This window comes from Chiloscyllium plagiosum, unplaced genomic scaffold (genome assembly GCF_037043375.1).
Source record: "Chiloscyllium plagiosum isolate Xiang-an unplaced genomic scaffold, Cpla_swu_hap1 HiC_scaffold_4, whole genome shotgun sequence".
NCBI classification, from domain to species: domain Eukaryota; kingdom Metazoa; phylum Chordata; class Chondrichthyes; order Orectolobiformes; family Hemiscylliidae; genus Chiloscyllium; species Chiloscyllium plagiosum.
The window spans coordinates 76,750,441-76,766,132 of NW_028270142.1; the positions used below are offsets into that span (position 1 = coordinate 76,750,441).

At 45.2% G+C, this 15,692-nt stretch overlaps 1 protein-coding gene across 1 annotated transcript in view; it reads right to left on the reverse strand.

Annotated features, from left to right (window-relative positions):
* The window catches only part of LOC122549478 (lipoxygenase homology domain-containing protein 1-like), a 145,756-nt gene extending 130,525 nt beyond the window's left edge, over positions 1 to 15,231 (reverse strand). Inside the window, exons 1-2 of the mRNA XM_087985872.1 lie at positions 15,121 to 15,231; positions 3,702 to 3,902 (exon numbers count right to left, since the gene is read on the reverse strand). Of these exons, the coding sequence (XP_087841998.1) occupies positions 3,702 to 3,902; positions 15,121 to 15,231 (312 nt within the window). The remainder of the gene's footprint in view (positions 1 to 3,701; positions 3,903 to 15,120) is intronic.
* Between the last annotated feature and the right edge of the window lie 461 nt (positions 15,232 to 15,692).

Consider the following 15,692-nt stretch of genomic DNA (forward strand, 5'->3'; position numbering starts at 1 on the left):
ACAGTGATGTCTTATTAGTTCTGAGCAGAAAATAAAGAAATATAGCTGAAAGTTCAAATACTACAGTCTTTCTTAAGTGCTTAACCATAGTGGGACTGCACATCGAGGAATCCCTCAAGACCAGAAGTCCATACTGAGGCCACCTTGGGCCAAGATACTGCAATGTATAATTGAAAGATCACTACGTTGGGTTGAATTCCTTCATGGGTCACTGAGAGATCGCCACACTGGGCCGAGTGTCTGCTAAGTCAGGCTGAGACTCCACCCAGCCAGGCTAGGAGGCTGCTCTGCTGGTCCTGCACTGTGGTTGAGAGTCTGTGTTGGAAGAACAAAGAAGAGAGAAGGAAAAGAAACACGAAAGAGAAGAAAAAAAGAGAAAAGAGAGGGAATGGACGGAACAGATGAGCTCCGTCCATAGCGTCCTACTCCACTGCATTTTTGGAATGCACCTTAAAAGATGCATTGCAGAAGTTCACCAATGACCTTGAACAGCAGCTTTCAAACCTACAACCACTTCCAGTTAGAAGGATAAGGGCAGCAGATATATGGGAACACCAGCACCTGTAGATTTCCCTCCAAGCCACTCACCATCTTCACTTGTGAATATATCGTTGTTCCTTCCTGGAATTCCCTTCCTAAAAATATTGGTCAACCAACAGCTCACAGACTACATCAGCTCAAGACAGCAGCTCACCACCTTCTCAAGGGCAACAAGTGAAGGGCAGCAAACGTACGCCCAGCCAGTGATGCCCACATCCCATAAGTGAACTAAAATAATTTGTCCATGGAAGTAGCCAAATGTATGTGTTCTGGAGCTAACATAATACTCATAATATGGTGGTGGCACGGTGGCACAGTGGTTAGCACTGCTGCCTCACAGCGCCACAGACCCGGGTTCAATTCCCGCCTCCGGCAACTGTCTGCGTGGAGTTTGCACATTCTCCCCGTTTCTGTGTGGGTTTGCTCCGGTTTCCTCCCACCGTCCAAAGATGTGCAGGTTAGGTGGCCATGCTGAATTCCCCGTAGCGTTAGGTGAAGGGGCAAATGTAGGAGAATAGGTCTGGGTGGGTTGCTCTTCGGAGGGTCGGTGTGGACTTGTTGGGCCGAAGGCCTGTTTCCACACTGTAAGTAATCAAATCGAATCTAATCTAATGAACCCCTTCATCCTTTAATCCAGTTTACTCATTGCCTCTGACAAAAGTGCTGGCTGTTCGTGAACCTCTCTGTGAATTTTGATGAAGGCAGAGACTATGGGATCATACTCTGTCTGGAGCTGAGCAGGTGCCTGGTCTTTGGCTGTCATCAATGTCAGGGACATGTGGCATTTCATCCTTGACCAACTGCATAGACATTTCAATAATGCACTCAGTAGATCATGTTCATGAATCTAATCTAGAAAGAGAACCAACTGAGGTGGAAATCTGAACTGGTCAAGGATGTAGATTAAACATTTGCTGGTCCAAATGAAGATAAAGTGGCTTCTCCTCAGAAGTGGGGGTTGAGCTTACTGTCAATTCTGCTGGCTTACCTCTCATTACAGTTCACTGGAATCCACTAATACTTAAATAAGAGAAGAAATTGGATATAATTAAGTAATAAAAGATTGTTTAGGATAAAGTGAATAAGCACTGGTGCTAATGTTCATACAGGTCTCAGTGTATCCACATGACCAGTTACCTTCTTCTCTGGCTAACTGCAGCATTTTCTCCCCATACAGGTTGAGAAACTTAACATCTGCTACTCTACTGGCACTTTTGCTTTCTTGAGCTGCTTCTGAGAGATTCTGTCTCATAATGGCACAACAGGAGGGACTGATATGATGGAAGTGGATGAATGAAGTGATTGTCATGAAACAGGAGTAGGAGAGATGGTGAGGTATCTCCAGTGAGTAAGTGAGGAGTGCAGAGCGCAGGAAGAATGAGTAGTTTTGGAGGATGAGGTGAGTAAGTGTTGAGCTGCATTCAGTAATGAGGTTGCAGTCCTTGAGACTTAGTGAGAGATGTGTGCAGTGGCAGTTAGCGTGAGTAATGGTGGCCCTTTGTGTGTGAGGTAGCAGAAAAAAGATGGTGGCCTTTACTTACAAATACAGAAGATCATTAACCTTCTTTCAGCACTGCTGGTCATTTTTTTTTAGTCCACACTAACCTCGACCACTTTCTCTGTCCAGGCTGTATTTGATGATGTGGCATCCTTTGGTAATCTGGAGGAAAAGATACTGCCACTCTGTACAACCACCCTGGTCACCAGCTCCCTGCTGTGAAATGAGGTGTCAGCTTCTATTTCTGTATCACCTGCTGGGTTCCAATAGTGTAGAATCATAATGTGAGGATCAGTTTCTGGTTTGTTATAGAGCTGGTGTTTGAATACGGTGCTAGTGTGGTGAATGTCACAAACGGCCAGCAAAGGTGAGCATTTTTACTACTTCTTCTGTAAAATTGCAAGAAATAGATGCCAAAGAGGTCAGTTCCATAATTAATAAAATAAAGAACAGAGAATTGCATGGGAAAGGTCAGCGGAGATCACCATGGACTATCTGTCATGAATCCCACTGATTAAACCAATTTGCTAAACACTGGCAAAATTCAGCCCCAATTTTTTGATGGTTTCTATTATCCACACACCACCAGTAATCATTTAAATGCATTGAAATCAAATTTCTCCCTGTTAGAACTACTCTTGAGTGAAGAACCATTAACCAGCACTACCTCAAAGTGATTTTTCTAAAATCTTGTGCAACTAAAACTTGAACATACTTTTGCTGACTACATTTATCACAACATATTGTTGCACAATCTATTTGTAAGTGATAAGAGAAAATTATTTTGTCTTCTATCTACTAAACATGTAAACAAATGACTAAGTAGCGCGAAATAAAATGACAGCTAATGGAGTTCATTGCATCTACCTTGAAATTAAATGGGATAATTTTGGTTTAAAAGACACAGCAGTACAGCATTCATTAAACAACTCAACAAGACCTTTTATTTTGGCAAGCCCAAAAAGAGAATTGGCAGTTCTGGACATAATTTTCAGGAACTAGTCAAGCTGAAAGGGGTTTGCAGGGAGAGCAGCTTAGCATGGCAAGAAATAGCATAGGCTCTGACCATCATTCTTCAATCCATTCTAGCTTAAGAATGGTGGTGGAGGATAGGAGGATGGGTGACATTGTACTAGTGCTTAAAAAGAGAGAAAGGAATAGCCTGAGTAACTATAGGCCAGTTCAATATTGGATAAATTACAGGAAAACGAAATTGCAATATAATTTGCTGTTCAAGTAGGCAATAATTGATCAATGACAACCAACATAGACTGGAGAAGGGAAGTTTGATTAAAAATTTTGAGGCATACTGACATTTGATGTAATCTAGACTGATCTTTTATAAGGTTTTTGATAATGTTCTGACATTAGTAAAAAATATAAAGTGTGAGGCGAAATATCTGGTCTATTCATAACTGTGCACACTTTAAAAAATGCTGAATATTATCTACATACTGACTAATTGAGAGAGTGTGGCTAAATCAACGCTCATACCTTTGTTATAATACAAACAGAAGAAAAGAAAAACCACATTGTTGTTACGACTGTGGTGAAAATTGGTTGGATTAGCAGAAATTGCAAAAATTTGCAAAAAAGGAAAAGATAAGATCACAACTACAGCATCATAATCAGAATGTAGTGTAAATCTATGACTGAAACTTACCTTTCCTTTATCAAAAGTGACAAGTTCTGAATTAGATTTTGTCAGCCACTGTTTTCCAGAGTCTCCCTTGTCTCCATGGACAATAATGAAAACTGTTCCAACAGCACCTGCATTTGCTTCATCTCCAGTGTGTATATGAACACTGTATTCCACAACTAAATTGAGTAACAATGTAACAATTGAGAAACCCATCAGGTAGCGCTTAAAATGTAGAAAATAAGAACATTTGCACATGAAAATTGTATTACTTTTGTTATAAAGCATAGATTTCTTTTGGGGAACTGTTGGCTATATACAGAAGTTTTACCTGAAGTTTATTTTTATACCCATTACACTGGATTGGGGACAGTAGAGTAATGACAAGGTAAGTTTCATGAGTATTTTGGTGGGACCATCTACTGCCACAGAGACTATCACTGTGACAAGGAAGTGACAGAATCAGCTGCTGAGCCATCTTATGGCGATCCCAACACTTTATCCTGTTGAATGGAAACTAAAAAAACTTCCCTCAAGTGAAAACAAGATGTTTTGAATGCTGGAAGCTAAACTTCTAAAAATGCTGAAAATACACAACAAGCCAGAAATTACTTAAAAGGAGTTAATGGAAAATGTTGATCAGAACCTGACTGATGAATGAAGGATCCTGACATTGAGACCCAATGCTGGGCTCAAACACATGCAGGCAGTGAGACTGTAGTGGCACCTGCTCAGTGCAATCTCTTAATTGGATCCCATCAGGACAATTCAGAGTGGTGGGCAATTCTCCTCATTGCCAGCTCAAACACAGAGCTGACACTTTTCTCCATTAGTTGGACAGCTGCTGATGCTGCAAGAACAAGAAGACACTTTCATTTTAAAGTGTCCACATCAGAGTTTTAATTTGTTTTCCTCTGCCTGAGCAATCAGAACAGTAAGGGATGATAACACAGGGCTGTCTGGGTGGATGTTGTAACTAGACCCTCCTCCTGAGCCCACAAATTGGAATGGAACTTCCAGCAACTGGTAGCTTAGTGAGAGAGGGCAGCTCAAGCAGTTGTGCCAGACCTTCCAGCAGCAGATAGCAACTGTGAGGAGGGCACCAAGCATGGCAACCAGAGCAATTGAGCAAATTTTGTCTGGAGGAACCGGTATCTACTTGTGAAGGATAAGATAGGCAATGGATTTCCTCAAACAGATGCCAACCACAGGTTTATTTCCACGTGAATACTATTTTTCTTGTTTAACCTTAATTTCTCTTCATGTTTGTAATGACCTGATGCAGGTGGAATAAAGAATCCATGTTTAATGATCTTTGGGAAAACCATGTGTCCAAATTTCATGCTACAGAATATAATTCCCTTGAACAGAAAGCTACTGGTAGTACAGGAGTTCAGCTGGCTGGATGGCTGGCGAGTGTTGCCAACAACGCAGGTTCAATTCTCACACCAATTGAGGTTACCTTCTTAATTTCACCTCATCTCACCTCTCACCTGAGAAAGGGTGACATTCAAACATTTCTCACAATACTCTAAATATGGTCTGACTAGAACTTTATAAAGCCTCAGAAGTACTTACCTATTTTATATTCTAGTTCTTTTGAGATGAATGACAACATTTAAGGAAACATCAACAATGTTATCAACTAATATCTGTTCATGAGTAACTTGCTCATTGATGTTAAAGATACTAAAACTATTTAGTTCCAAACCTGCTTATAACTTTCCACCAAAAGAGAAAATGCTGGAAAATCTCAGCAGGTCTGGCAGCATCTGTAAGGAGAGAAAAGAGCTGATTTTTCGAGTCTAACTGACCCTTTGTCAAAGCTAAAAAAAGGGGAGAAATAGGGAGGTATTTATACGAGGCTGAGAGAAGGTGAGTCATGGCTCCAGAAGCAAAGGTAGCAATAAAGAGATGATATTTAAAAGAGAAAATGCTGGAAAATCTCAGCAGGTCTGGCAGCATCTGTAAGGATATCATTTAAGTGTAATGGTGAAGTGGTTGCTTTGCATTGGATAGTACTGAATTTCTTGACTGATTATGGAACATCTTTTCCAAGTGCATGATACTTCACCATAGTCTTTCAGTGCCTACTTGGCCTTTTCCACCCCATCCTTGATTACCAATAGTTTCAGTTTGTAAGGATTCCTTGCTGCCAGACTCAAGTCAAATGTTTTGAACAGCATCCAATCTACTGACTTGAATATTCACTCCCTTTCTCAGTGCTCTGAATATACTGTTTCATACTGATGCAGGAGCAGTGCTCTGAAAGCTAGTGCTTCCAAATAAACCTGTTGGACTATAACCTGGTGCTGTATGATTTTTAACTATTCAGAACTGGCTTGTTTCACTGTCAGTTCAGATGTCAGGATCTGGCCTGTCGTGCAGCCCTATGCAGCCAACTGAGCTGGTATTCAAAGTACAGCTAAATGGAAGTCACAGATACACAAGGAATTATTCATCCAATCTTTTAGAAAAGTGTGAAAAATTCAGTCTTGAGTAGAAAGTAGTCTACCAGATTACTCTGACCCCTAGGCATCATGGTAACCAACTAAACTACTAAAACACTGAAACAACTACTGATGAACCTAAAGAGCCCAACACCAATAACCAGCAAAATGGATGTCATTTACAAAATATCATGCCAGGACTGTGACAAACACTACATTGGACACAGGCAGAAAACTAGCCACCAGGATACATTACACCAACTAGTCACCAAAAGGCATGACTCACCATCACTAGTATCCTTACATACAGACAAAGAAGGACACCACTTTGACTGGGACAACACATCCATCCCAGGACAGGCTAAACAGAGACACGCATGGGAATTCCTAGAGACCTGGCATTCAAACCAGAACTCCACCAATAAATGCAACAATTTGGACCCCATTTACCAATCTCTTAGAAAAAGAACCGGAAATGATATCACCCACCTTAAGAGACCAAGATACATAAATAGAAAGTGGGACAGAACACCAGCGCTTCACCAGAGGCTCATACATCCTCAGGAGAATTCATACTCTCAACAAACAGTATTTCAATTCCATCTCAAACATCAAAAACTGTAAGTACAACAAACTTTTATCTACCCACCTCCATAACCAGCGCTCCTTGAACATTCCAGAAGATTCCCCTGGCCTCGGAAACACCATTAGCCATGCGGCTGATGCAGCTACCACCCCCACGCTGATTGATGATGTCACTTCTGCCCCCATCATGGCCACTCCCACAGCCACTTCCGGCCCTCACATCATCGCCGATGCCACACCCTCAGTGACTTCCGCCACCCCTACTGCCGTGTCTGCCACCACTTCCGTCCCCACCAACGCCACTCACCTGCATTCTGCTGACACGCCCCCCCATAGACCCCACTGTCACTATCCCCACCCCCCAGAACCCCGAGGGGAACACTACCCCTGCTCATGACTCTACCCCCATTCCCCCCACCATCACACCCACTCCAGGTACTGGCTCCGACCCCACTCCCAGCTCTACACCCACACCAGCTCCCAGCTCCCAGCCCTGCCAAGTTTTCACCATCCCTCCAGACCTCCCCCTCACTGAGGACGAACGATCAGTCCTCAGCAAAGGACTCACCTTCGTCCCCCTCCGTCCACGCATCAATGAATTTAATACACGCCGTGACATCGAACAATTCTTCCGTCGCCTCCGCCTCCGAGCTTACTTTCACAATCAGGACTCCCGCCCACCTTCCGAGGACCCCTTCGCCCACCTCCAACACACTGCATCCACCTGGATACCCCGCGCTGGCCTATTACCTGCCCTCGACCTCTTCATTTCCAACTGCCGCCGGGACATTAACCGCCTCAACCTGTCGACCCCCCTCCCCCACTCCAACCTCTCATCCTCACAACGCGCAACCCTCCAATCCCTCTGCTCCAATCCTGACCTCACCATCAAGCCAGCGGACAAAGGGAGTGCAGTGGTAGTCTGGCGCACTGACCTCTACATCGCTGAAGCCAAACGCCAACTCGAGGACACCTCTTCCTACCGCCCCCTTGACCATGACCCCACCCCCCATCACCAAACCATCATCTCCCAGACCATACAGAACCTCATCACCTCAGGAGATCTCCCACCCACAGCTTCCAACCTCATAGTCCGGGAACCCCGCACTGCCCGGTTCTACCTCCTTCCCAATATCCACAAGCCTGACCACCCTGGCCGACCCATTGTCTCAGCATGCTCCTGCCCCACTGAACTCATCTCTACCTACCTCGACACTGTCCTATTCCCCCTAGTCCAGGAACTCCCCACATACGTTTGAGACACCACCCATGCCCTCCACCTCCTCCAAGACTTCCGTTTCCCCGGCCCCCAACGCCTCATCTTCATCATGGATATCCAATCCCTCTACACCTCCATCCGCCATGACCAGGGCCTCCAAGCCCTCCGTTTTTTCCTCTCCAGACGTTCCCAACAGTACCCCTCCACCGACACTCTCATTCGTTTGGCCGAACTGATCCTCACCCTTAACAATTTCTCCTTTGAATCCTCCCACTTCCTCCAGACCAAAGGGGTAGCCATGGGCACACGTATGGGCCCCAGCTATGCCTGTCTCTTTGTTGGCTACATAGAGCTGTTGATCTTCCGTAATTACGCCGGCACCACTCCCCACCTCTTCCTCCGCTACATTGATGACTGCATTGGCGCCACCTCGTGCTCCTGTGAGGAGGTTGAGCAATTCATCAACTTCACCAACACATTCCACCCTGACCTTAAATTTACCTGGACCATCTCTGACACCTCCCTCCCCTTCCTGGACCTCTCCATCTCCATCAGTGACGACCGACTTGACACTGACATTTTCTACAAACCCGCCGACTCCCACAGCTACCTGGATTACACCTCTTCCCACCCTACCTCTTGCAAAAATGCCATCCCGTATTCCCAATTCCTCCGCCTCCGCCGTATCTGCTCCCAGGAGGAGCAGTTCCACCATAGAACACACCAGATGGCCTCCTTCTTTAGAGACCGCAATTTCCCTTCCCACGTGGTTAAAGATGCCCTCCAACGCATCTCGTCCACATCCCGCACCTCCGCCCTCAGACCCAACCCCTCCAAGCGCAACAAGGACAGAACGCCCCTGTGCTCACCTTCCACCCTACCAACCTTCGCATAAACCAAATCATCCGCCGACATTTCCGCCACCTCCAAACAGACCCCACCACCAGGGATATATTTCCCTCCCCACCCCTCTCTGCCTTCCGCAAAGACCGTTCCCTCCGTGACTACCTGGTCAGGTCCACGCCCCCCTACGACCCACCCTCCCATCCTGGCACTTTCCCCTGCCACCGCAGGAACTGTAAAACCTGTGCCCACACCTCCTCCCTCACCTCCATCCAAGGCCCTAAAGGAGCTTTCCACATCCATCAAAGTTTTACCTGCACATCCACTAATATCATTTATTGTATCCGTTGCTCCCGATGCGGTCTCCTCTACATTGGGGAGACTGGGCGCCTCCTAGCAGAGCGCTTTAGGGAACATCTCCGGGACACCCTCACCAATCAACCAAATCGCCCCGTGGCTCAACATTTCAACTCCCCCTCCCACTCTGCGGAGGACATGGAGGTGCTGGGCCTCCTCCATCGCCGCTCCCTCACCACCAGACGCATGGAAGAAGAACGCCTCATCTTCCGCCTCGGAACACTTCAACCCCAGGGCATCAATGTGGATTTCAACAGTTTCCTCATTTCCCCTTCCCCCACCTCATCCTAGTTTCTAACCTCCAGCAACACGATCCCCTGACGTGTCCGGACTTGTCCGACCTGCCTAGCTCCTTTTCCACCTATCCACTCCACCCTCTCCTCCCTGACCTATCACCTTCATCTCCTTCCCCACTGACCTATTGTACTCTATGCTACTCTATCCCCACCCCCACCCTCCTGTAGCTTATCTCTCCACGCTTCAGTCTCTCTGCCTTTATTCCTGATGAAGGGCTTTTGCCCGAAACGTCGATTTTGCCTGTCCTCGGATGCTGCCTGAATTGCTGTGCTCTTCCAGCACCACTGATCCAAAATCATTGATGATAGTACCTAGTGTGGTGATGAAATGTCTGAAAAGAAGCCGACCAGCTCAGTGAGCAAACGTACAACCTGAACCTCAACCTGAGCTACAAATCTTCTCAAAAATCATAATGTTCACTTAAATCTACTTGCAGGTCTGAAGACTCTCTGATCATTCAGGCCTAATTACGGATGCTGGACTTGCAAGCCTAGAGCAAATCTCCCGGCTTCCTGTAGGCCAGACGTTCATCACTTTGAGACAATCTGGAATCAAGGCCCAACCAACCAGAAACGATGCCTGATCCCGCAGAGACCAGAGAGGAGTCTTGCTCTGATGCCAAGGAGGCCAAATTAGCATAGGAATGACAACCAGCCTTATGGAGACCAGACAACGTGGAGGCCCAATGGAGTCGTCTCCAAGAACCCCCGGAGCTCCAGTGGCTACAACCCATACCCAGGACCTCATTGGGAACATATTCTTATCTCCCAGAAATGCAGACTTCCATTACCAATGCCCAGGATCGACCAGAAGCAGACACCTTACCAGGAAACAATGTGCTTTCATGTCTCCCTCCTCAGCATACTCCTGGCAAACATCCAAGGTACTGAAGTCAAACTAGTTGATCTTAAAGCGAGACTTACCTTCCACAGGGAACTGAGAGACTGCTGTGGTGCTCTGTCTTACAGTGATGTGGCTCACTCCTGCTAAACCTGACTGTGCCTTACAACCAGAAGGTTTCTCTATCCATCACGTGGACCACACGATATCATCAGGCAAGGCAAGGGGTGGTGGGGTCTGTCTCTTTATCAAACCTTCAATTGCTCAGATATTGTGACCCTGAGTTAGTGCTCCACTGACCAAGAATACCTAACAGTGAAGAGCCATCCCTATCACCTGCCATGCGAGTTCACCTCTACTATCCTGACAACAGTCTACATACCACCTCATGTGGAAGTGAAGTGTTCTCTTGAAGAAATATACACTACTAGAAATGGACTTGAGAATACCCCAAGGTCTTATGCATTTTATCTGATGATTTCATTCAGGCCAACCTCAAGAGTGTGCCACCAAAATACCGTCAACATATTTCTTGTCCCACCAAAGGACCAAAAATATGTGATCACTACCACACAACCATCAAAGATGCCTACTGCTCTATACCCCATCTGCACTTTGGAAAATCAGATTACAGTACTATGTTCCTCCACCCAGCAGGGGGGGAATGTAGATGAGATGGCGATAGGTGGTTGCAGGTGAGAGGGGATTGTGATAGGTCGGTGTGGAGGGTGGAATAGATAGATGGGAAGGAAGATGGACAGGTAGGTCAGGTCAAGAGGGCGGTGTCGAGTTGGATCTGGGATGTGGTGAGGAGTGTGGAGATTTGGAAGTTCCTTTGGAAAGACAGCCAACATAATCAAAGACCCCTCCCATCCTGGTTATAATCTCTTCTAACCTCTTCCATTGGGCAGAAGATACGAAAGCTTAAACATGTGGGCCAATTGATTCAAGAACAGCTTCTTCCCCGCTGTCATTAGCCTCTGAATGAACGTTTTAAGTTTCAAATTTAATGATGACCTCACTCTTTGTGCACTTTCTCTTGCACCAGTAACATTGTATATAACATGTTCTATAATTTTAATGGACTTTGTATGATATGATCTTCCTGTATTGCATGCAAAACAAAATTTTTCATTGTACTTAGGTATATATGATAATAATAAATCAAATCAAATTCAATTCCATGTAGTATTTGAATTAAATCATTTTCAAGGAAGTATGAAACTGATTGAGATTCAAAATTTTTCTGCAATGTTTCATAAATTTCTGCTAAATCTGCACCTATTGATTTATTGTCAGAGTGAAGAGCCATTTAGAACCTAGTGTGGCATATATAACTATTCAAGAATTAACAGTTCATCTCTTGAATACAAACTCTCCAATGACAATAATATGTACAATGATTGATGTGCTATTTTCATCATTTTCACAAAGCAATTGGATGGTTGTTATTCTGTTATCCTTACAGAGCTGAAGTATTGTAAAAACAATGACTGCAGATGCTGGAAACTAGATTCTAGATTAGAGTGGTGCTGGAAAAGCATAGCAGTTCAGGCAGCATTCAAGGAGCAGGAAAATCGACGTTTCGGGCAAAAGCCCTTCATCAGGAATAGAGGCAGAGTGCCTGCAGAGTGGAGAGATAAATGAGAGGAGGGTGGGGGTGGGGAGAAAGTAGCATAGAGTATAATAGGTGAATGGGGGTGGGGATGGAGGTGATAGGTCAGAGAGGAGGGTGGAGTGGATAGGTGGGAAGGGAGATTGGCAGGTAGGACAAGTCATGGGGACAGTGCTAAGCTGGAAGTTTGGAACTGGGGTGAGGTGGGGGAAGGGGAAATGAGGAAAATGGTGAAATCCACGTTGATGCCCTGGGGTTGAAGTGGGGTTGATGCCCTGAGCTGAAGTATGTTTAGTCCAGCTGTTCTAACACATTACTGCCAATTGAAGTATCAGGCAAAAACTTAGAGGTCTAAACGATGTAGGCTAAATGTAGAAACATCGAAAATAAATGCAGGAATAGGCTATTCAGCCCTGCAAGCATGCACTGCTATTCAATATAATCATGACTGATCTTCCAACTCGGAATACTGTTCTTATTTTGTCCCCATACCCTTCCATTCTTTTAGCTGTAAGAATTATGTCAAACTTCTTTTTAAAAACATTCAATGTATTGGTCTGAAACAGTGGCAGACAATTCCACAGGCTTACCACTCTCTGAATGAAGAACTTTCTCCGCAGCTCAGTCCTAGATAGCCTATCACATATCCTGAGATTGTGACACTTGGCTCTGGACTAATTTGGACAAATGTGAGGTGATGCATATTGGAAGGTCAAGTACAGGTGGAAATTATACAGTGAATGGCATAACTGTTAGCAGTATGGAGATGCAGAGGGATCTGGGTATGCAGGTTGACAGATCACTGAAGATGGCAGCACAGGTAGATAAGATAGTAAAAACAGCCTATTGCATGCTTGCCTTCATTGGAAGGATCATTGAGTACAAGGACAGGCAAGTTATTCTTCTGCTTTATGGAACTCTAATTAGGCCACACTTGGAATATTACAGTTCTGATCACCACACTACCAGAAGGACGTGGAGAGGGTACAGAAAAGGTAGATCAGGATGTTGCCTGGTATGGAGGATTTTAGCTTTAAATAAGGTTGGATAGACTGGGTTTGTTTTCTCTGGAACGCAGGAGGTTGAGGGGCAACCTGAAAGGAGCTTATATGGTTATGAATGGCATGGATAGAGTAAATAGTATGAGCCTTTTCCCAGGGTGGATAGGTCAATTAGTGGGAGAGGGAGGGGGGGATGGAGTTTAAAAGAAATGTGCAAGGCAAGTTTCTCACACAAAGGTTGTTGAGTCCTTGGTATGCACTGCCAGATTAGGTGGTGGTAGCAGCATTCAAGAAATACCTGGACGAATACATGAATAGGAAGGAAACAGAGGGATATGGATCCTTTAAGTGAAGACAGCTTTAGTATGGAAGGGCAAAATGTATTGTTCTTTTATCATAGTTGAGTCTCCAGTTATTGGGAACATCCCCACTAATGATAGGGTTTTAAAAGCGAAAGAATATTGCACACGGATCCATGCACAATATAGGACACAGATCTGTAAAGCATTATTCTCCTAAGTGTATTGCACTATTCTGCTATTGATTCTGCTGGACAGCTGATTGACAGTTACACTTTTGGGGACAGTAGCTACCAAGCAATAGGAATGTTATATGAGGAGAGCAGAAGATATCAGCATGACCCAATGCCACACCTTGTTCCTTTTACTTCCCCATAACGCAGTAGGCTCTCAGCACAGTCCTTTATCCATGAAACTCAACTATGGGCATGATGGTGAATAAAGGTTCTCAATCATTTACAAGTCGTGCCACCAAAATTCCCTTGACTAGTTTTCTTTTTCTCTCCCTCTCACTATGCCTTACCACACTCTCTACCTTTGCAATTGCTCAACAGTGAAACCCATTGGCCAGGGAGGATTGGTCAGGTAACTCTGGAAGTTTGGTTGGGGGGGGGGGGGAGAGAGAGAGAGAGAGAGAGAGAGAGAGAGAGAGAGAGAGATTGTGCCTGAACAACCGGACATGCTGAGGGCCGTCTTGTCAAAGGCAAGTTGACTGTCCTTGGCTTTAACCTCCAAGGCTCCTCTCTGCTGTATGATGTTCCCAATTCCTAACACCACAGGGACCTCTCCTGCCTGAGGATGTGCAGTTGTCTAGTCTCTGGCAATCGTTCAACCGCCAGAAATTGGGGGCATTTCTTCATCAACCAGCTATAGAGCAGTCACAATGAGGTGCTCACCAGATTGTGATCCCTCACTCTCTATCATGACCACTCCCACAAAGGTGACTATCTGAGTTGGGAGAGGGGGCAACAGCCAGCATTGCTGATGCTTTCTCCAAGACCTTGGTACTTTCGTCTTCAGAGGTTCAATAGGTGGCTTCAGGGAGAGCTGTGTATTTCCTCTGTTGAGTTTATGGAAATGCTGGTGATACCAGCAAGACACAAAAGAAAGAGAGAAGACATTGCAGCCAGTGGTTGGAAGTAATGTGCAATGAATGTTACTAACAGCAGGGTTGTTGTGAGAGATGCAGTGGCATGTAGAGGGTGGTAGATGCCTGAAACGCGTTGCCAGCAGAGATTGTAAAGGTAGGCATGGTAGTTTCATTTAAGGTGCATCTGGAGAGATGCATGAGTAGGTGGGGAGCAGAGGGATACAGATCCTTAGGAATTGGGCGATAGGTTTAGACAGTGGATTTGGATTGGCACAGGCTTGGAGGGCCGAAGGACTTGTTCCTGGGCTGTAGATTTTCTTTGTTCTTCTAGAGTAGTAGATTAGATTAGATTAGATTACTTACAGTGTGGAAACAGGTCCTTCGGCCCAACAAGTCCACACCGACCCGCCTAAGCGTAACCCACCCAGACACATTCTCCTACATTTACCCCGTCACCTAACACTACGGGCAATTTTAGCATGGCCAATTCACCTAACCTACACATTCTCAGTTGATGGAACATGAATATCTTGACAATCCTGCAGGTGCAATTTCAGTCTTTTCCTGCAAGTTAAAGGATTCTGTCCTCATAGGGGTTGAGCAGCTGAATGTTGGGCACCCACACCCCCCAACTGACAGAAAGGTCTTCTGAGGGAATTAGGAGTGTGTGTGTGTGTGCGCGCGCGTCTGTGTCTGTGTGTGGCATGGGGACTGTGGCAAGAGCATATGAGGTAACATATTGCAGTAAATAAACCAGTGAGTGCTAGAGCATGAGTCTTTTTGGAAGGCAGAAACTGTAGCAAAGATAGACTGAACATGAGGGAGCTAAGACACTGTGGGCACTTACCCGAGTACTATGGGAAATGTCATCGACATTTCTTTCGACATCCTGTACCTTGCAGATAGCACTCACCCAGTGACAACCTTGCACCAGACTGAGTGCTATTGTGGACGCCATAGCGACTAAGTAGATAAATAATGAATTGAGTTTGTTAAGATTTGGCGAGAGAATTCACTAGGCCTCATGACAACAACCCCTCCAAAATATCTATGCAGTTTAAATTTAGCCTCATGGTATTATCACTGACTGATTAATCCAAAGGCTTAGGTAACGTTTTGGGTACCTGCATTTAAATCCCACCATGGCAGATGGTGGAATTGGAATTCAATAAATATCTGGAATTAAGAGTCTGATTATGACATAAAACTATTGCTTATTGTCAGGAAAATTCCATCTGGTTCACTCATTGCCAGGGTTGGAGGATTTGAGCTATAGGGAGAGGCTGAACAGGCTGGGGCTGTTTTCCCTGGAGCGTCAGAGGCTGAGGGGTGACCTTATAAAGGTTTACAAAATTATGAGGGGCATGGATAGGATAAATAGACAAAGTCTTTTCCCTGGGGTCGGTGAGTCCAGAACTA